The sequence below is a fragment of the Hyperolius riggenbachi genome, chromosome 2, assembly GCF_040937935.1.
Source record: "Hyperolius riggenbachi isolate aHypRig1 chromosome 2, aHypRig1.pri, whole genome shotgun sequence".
Lineage (NCBI taxonomy): Eukaryota > Metazoa > Chordata > Amphibia > Anura > Hyperoliidae > Hyperolius > Hyperolius riggenbachi.
In genome coordinates, this window is record NC_090647.1 from 311,804,107 (window position 1) to 311,810,106 (window position 6,000).

Consider the following 6,000-nt stretch of genomic DNA (forward strand, 5'->3'; position numbering starts at 1 on the left):
TCTGACTACTCTCCTACGTCCGTGAGCATATTTACTGCTTATCTGAATACAAAGCAAGATTTCATGTTAAATCTAGTCTCCCACATTTCAGCTTGCCATTATTTGCATCTTGGCAGCATCAGGGAATAAAGCCAATACAGAAAGATTCTGTTTAAGTAAGTGAGTTTACTGTCCTTTTGTCAAAGATAGCAGTCTGTTTATTCCTTATTTCTGTAGACAAGCAGAGTAGCTTTGTACAGTTGTGGTGTCAATATTCAGAGAAACTTATTCAATTCTCCTTGTAAAGCCACATACAGACATTAGATGACTGTCACCCATTCTAATTGTTTGCAACCACATTGGGAAATGCTCCTATGTCTCCATAAGCCTCCCCTATGTTTTGTGACTAAACTTATTTGATGGAACAGCATTTGACTGAAATGCACATTCCCTTCCTTCAGTGCTGTACTCCTTGTAGCTCTCTCCCATTCCCATACAGGACTATTTGACAAACACTGCTGATCTCCCATAACTCTCTCTGGACCACTTTCATTTATTTGAAGTTAACTTTACATAGGAAGAACTGCTATATGCTTTTTTCCTATTGGCTTTTATGAAATCTCTAGATCCTGAATGCTTGTGATCCAACATCTATAAAAGATATGAGTCAGTGCTATTGAGATAACTCATTAATTTAGTTTGAAGACAGCAATTTTTAGCCACACCCTGCCACAACCATGGTGCCTACATAATCTGGATTTTGACGGCAGACAAGGGCACTATAGAATTTAAGAATTTAACTTCTATGAGCCAAAATCCCTCTTAAATTTGTATTATAAGGTATTGGCTGAAATATTACATGTACAGTTGAAAAAAAATATATTATCAATGACCTGTCTCAATAACACTAACTTTATGCTAGGGAAATCAAATTTTTGTCAACACAGGAAAAACTGAACTAGGGTGTTAAGTGGCCATTCATTTGAAGAGCCTTAGCTGGGTTTAGAATTAGGCCAGAACTCTTCAGAATGAACCAGAGAGTGTATGACTCTGAATGCCATGCACACCATCCCTTCAATTGTTTGCTATCATGATTAAAGTGTTGGCAATCAAACTCTGGTTTGTCCAGGCATTAAAGGAAAATAAGTTGGTCTGCATGTAAATGTCTTAGGGTGATATGCTGATGATGTTTCATGAATTCAGAGTGGTGAAACCATGGATAACTTTGGTTCATTCTCAGGACTCATTATCATCTGGGAGAAACTGGTGATATGCTTCCAGGATGCAGATAATAATGTCCCTACTTCATCAGAATCACCCTAATCTATTCAGTTTAAGTGCAGTCCATTTAACCCTCACACACTTGTTGGTGAGATTGTATTACATTCCAATTTCATTAATTACAAGGTGTCATAATAATATAGTAATTGTAATGTATTTGATATTTACAGGGAAAGGAATAAGAACAGAGCTGGTTGAAATGTTTGTTATAAAGAAATCTGATGCCAGTCATCATCAATCTTCTTTTTATGAGGCCAAGACATTGGGGAACCTTCCACTACCCAGTGTGAAAGAAAGGAAGCAGGACACCAACTTCAATATTCTAGAGGAGACATGTGACAAAAATGAAAACTGGAGACAAGACCAAAAGGAAGAAGATGACAATGAAGAGAAACTTAAAGAAGAAGAGGACAATACAGAACTAGAAGACAATAACACCCATCTAAAGAAGATGGCAATGGCACAACTGAGGGCAGTGAGGTCTGAAGGAATTAGTTTGTCATCATCAGAGGAGGAGATTAGGAGCCCACCTGAAGGTGCAGAAATAATGCAGTTAGGAGGCGATACACCTAAAGAGACACCAGCTGCATGTAACGAATGGGCTAGTTCGCCATTAGAAGACAATGGTTACGCTAGCAGTTCACTTAGCATTGATAGTCCTGATAGTGTCACACTCAGCACATGGGAAGTTACCAATTCACCAGCAGTGGCATCTATCCAAAATGAAGATCCTGAAGTAGAAAACTCTGATGATTCAGATTCAGAATCTCTTACACAAACACTAACAGAAGCTTTCCAAAGTCTGCAGGACAAGGAAAAGCTAAAGGAATTGGAAAAGGAAAAACACCATGCCCAATTAACAATGTATAGACGCCTAGCTCTCCTGAGATGGATCCGAGGTCTCCAGCAGCGGGTTAAGGATCAGCAGAACAGGCTTCAGGAGAGCTTTGACACAATTCTCGACAACCGCAAGGAGATGCTGAGATACATCCAGCATGGCTGCAACAAATCACCTACCAAAGAGGCAGTGTGAAGTCTCTGGAAGTTAAAGCTAAACCTCTTCTTGGTGAATTAGACTACATATCTCTTATTCCAAGGTTATTCATCAGTAATCTTTAAATATACATGAAAAAGGTGGTTGACTCAATAAGAAGCAACAGTACATTGATCATTGCAAGCCTGGCAAAATATGTATGCCTACGGTGGCAGCTAAAGTGTCTAACATTTTCTGCAGCAAGAAACAGCACTGGCAGCACATTGTTGTGATCACTAATGCAAGATTGCTGCCCGTGACAAATACCATCCACAGCCGTTTATTTTGTATGGTAGAGTATATATCATTTTTAAGCATGTAGAGTGAAACTAGTTGTGGTCTTTAGGAATGGGATCCATTATCCAGAAAGCATATGATGATTTAAAAAACTAAGGGTGCAAACACACATCCAATATTGATTGGACAGTCATTGCCCAATTTTACCATTTCCAGGTATTATGAGAGCTTACCTACACCATCTGTTCATTGTTTTCACATTTTTTTTAACCCTATACTACATGGAGGTGGTAAAATTAGCAAATCATTGGCCAATCAAAATTGGATTTGTGTAGTCACCCTCAGACTTGCTACAAGTATTGTAACTAGTTAAGGCAACATGAGGTCACTACATCAGGTTGCTACACCTGCTCTGCATACTAATTCAGGATGGAAAGAGGCCAGCAATGGCAGCTCTCATAGTCTGTCAGTATGAAGGCCCATAAAGCCCTGCTAAAAGTGTCATCTGTACCTATTACAGATGCTAAATGAGATGCAAATTCTGTGCAGCTTGTAATTGGGACATTCATGGATCTGATCTCTCAAAATCTGCAGAGGGAATATCTTATATGATCAGGAAAACCCGGACTGCTTTTTTCTCTTAAAAAACCTGGCTGACAGCTTGGTAAAAATGGCAGCTCTTACCTGGGTCATATTGAAACATAGTGGAGGTAGCTGGAAGGTCATTAAACTAGCAGTTGAATAATTGCAGTGTTATCATGAAGCCTCTGAAAGGTGGGATTCAATTGGTTCATTTTTAAGCTGTGTACGTTTGCATACACAATTTGCATAATCCTGCATCAACTTGAAATTATTTGCATCTTAGTGATCGTCCATCTCTATTTATGAACATGAAGTTTAAATCTACATTAGCTGTTCTTGGGTTAAAATAGTTGAAAATAGCAGATGTCCACTGATAGTGTTGGTGAAGTTCAGGCCTCATTATTCAAGGACTTTACCTTTCTTAGCAGAGAGCTGCAGCAGACCTGAGGTTCTGTTATGGAGGACATTAAAGACTTTTAGAGTCATTGGTGAAGCTGTGGTTTTGGCAGAGCTCATATAGGATATGTTTTGAAAGGGAATCAGTTCATATCTGATGCTTTGTAACCTAAAGGTATAACACAGTCACCAAGATGAACAATTTTCTTCTTTATTACTCTTTTTTGAACAATCTAGTAAATAGAGTATTCTACGATGTTAGCCATATGCTAAAGAGTAATGTAAATTTCTGTCATAAGCTGGCCACTAACGGTCCAATTTCTAGTGAAAAATCGTTTGAGCGATCAGAAATTCTGATTGGACGAAAAATTGTTCACTACACCATTCGTCTAACCGATCATTGCTTCCTATGTATCACGACCACCAAGAAAATCCAAATTTTCGTTCAACGAAAATTCATTCGGGCGACATTTTTTTCACTCATTCATAATCGATTGTGTCCACCAATGGAGATTATTTACAACCAATCCGATCAGAATTTCTGATCGCTCGAGCGATTTTTCGCTACAAATTGGACCATTAGTGGCCAGCTTTAGAGCTGCAAGGATCGGCAGGTGTTAGCGGCAATAATTCACCCTTTTGCCTGTCATTAGAGGTCTGAACCGCCACCCACTCCATTGGCAAAACTGCTGTGATGTTTCTTTTTTCAGAAGTGTTTTGAATTCTGTGGCCACCCCACCTGTGTCACCACGGCTGCCTCTAGCTTGGCAGCCGCGGCCCAATAGGCAGCTGCTGAGCCTGGCGGTGGGCCGTGGCAATGCAGGTGGAGGTGGAAACAGAGCTTCAGAATACTCGGATAAAAATGTCTGTGGCAGTGCCAATGGAGGTAGTAGAATTTTGGACCTCTACTGATTTATAGATATGCGGGTGAGTTATTGCTGCTAATACCCACCTTGCAGCTCTAATACAGAGCTTTACATTAGGAGCTCTTTCACCCTTATTAACCTTCTGGCAGCCCCGCTCAAGTTATCTCATGTCAGATAACTCAGGGTAGACCTGCTGCAGCCAACTGTTTTCATGCTGATTGCCAGCCTAAATGGAGAGTAGTGCAGGTATCGCTTTAATATTTACCTGATCTGGGCGCAGGATAGGGTCTACTCTTCCACCACGGAGCTGCGATGTATGCTGACATCATCCTCCTGCTCCCCATCACATTATATGACATGTGATCGGGACCCAAAGCAGGATGTCAGCATACAGTGCAGCTCCATGGTGGAAGAGGAGAACCAATCCTGCATCCGGATCAGGTAAATATCAACATGCTCCCTGCGCTACTCTGCATCTAGGCTGATAGGCTGGGGGAGGCAAAAAAAAGTATTGGGTGCCACAGTGCGCAGAAAAAGGGCCAGGGAAATGGTTAATGGGCAAGCTTCTTCCTCTTTAATTAAAGCAGAGTGTTTAGAATAAGGATGATACCATTTATTGGGTAACTGAAATGATTAAAGGAGTAAGCGTTTAATATAAGTTTTTTTCATCCCACTCTCAACCTCATCTGTGGAAGATATTACAATATATGTATTGCTTACTAATCTAATATTTTTAGTTAGCTAATAAATAAACCATACCTGTATATTATCTTTACCGTCAAGTAAATCACAGGTTTCTGTAATCAGATGTCATTAGTTTGTTAAAGGAAAAACAAAATCTTTCTGAATACTGTATTAATGTGTAACATATTACATTGTGTTAAGATTCCTGTATAGTTTGTAATTGCAGTAAAAATAAACAAATAATGAAAATGTTTTTTTTTCTTAAAACAAAGATTGTTTTGCAAATGAAAACGCTAGTTTAGCTTCCAATTTTCAAACACGTGCAATAAGAAATTTGCATACATTAGCAATTCATGACGTTTTGTGTAACAGACTTGTATGCAGTAAATTAATTGAAAGTAAGTGTACATGGCTAGCTGGTTTCTTTTCCTGTTGGGATAACAGTGCACATTTCTTGGATGGAGTTGATTTTTGGTTGCTATCTGGACTTTTCACACATCCCATCATAGCCCACATGTGTTAAGGTCCGTACACACGCCGGACTGCAGGAAATGACGGGTCCTTCGTTACCTCCTGCTGGGCGTGTTTTCAGCAGACAGTCCGGCGTGTGTACAGTCTGTCGGCAGACTGATACGGCTGCTTCTGACTGAGCGATCCGCCGGGCGGATCGCTCAGAAACAGCCGTATCAGTCTGCAGACAGACTGTACACACGCCGGACTGTCGCTGGAACGCCCGCCCAGCGGGAGGTGACGACGGACCCGTCATTTCCTGCAGTCCGGCGTGTGTACGGACCTTTAGTCAGGAAAGAAATGGGAGGAAGGTACCCCAGCTAGTCTCTCCCAATTTGAAAAGATCACCTCAGGGCACCCACCATCTCTCCTGGTGAAAAAGAAACAATAAAACAGCTCAAGAGAGTTTTATCTCTGTCCCTGGTCAGATTG

At 40.5% G+C, this 6,000-nt stretch overlaps 1 protein-coding gene across 1 annotated transcript in view; it reads left to right on the forward strand.

Moving 5' to 3' along the window:
• C2H1orf216 (chromosome 2 C1orf216 homolog) overlaps positions 1 to 5,196 on the forward strand; it is a 55,510-nt gene extending 50,314 nt beyond the window's left edge. Inside the window, exon 2 of the mRNA XM_068265451.1 lies at positions 1,431 to 5,196. Within this exon, the coding sequence (XP_068121552.1) occupies positions 1,460 to 2,293 (834 nt within the window). The 5' untranslated portion in view covers positions 1,431 to 1,459 and the 3' untranslated portion in view covers positions 2,294 to 5,196. The remainder of the gene's footprint in view (positions 1 to 1,430) is intronic.
• The last annotated feature ends 804 nt before the right edge of the window (positions 5,197 to 6,000 follow it).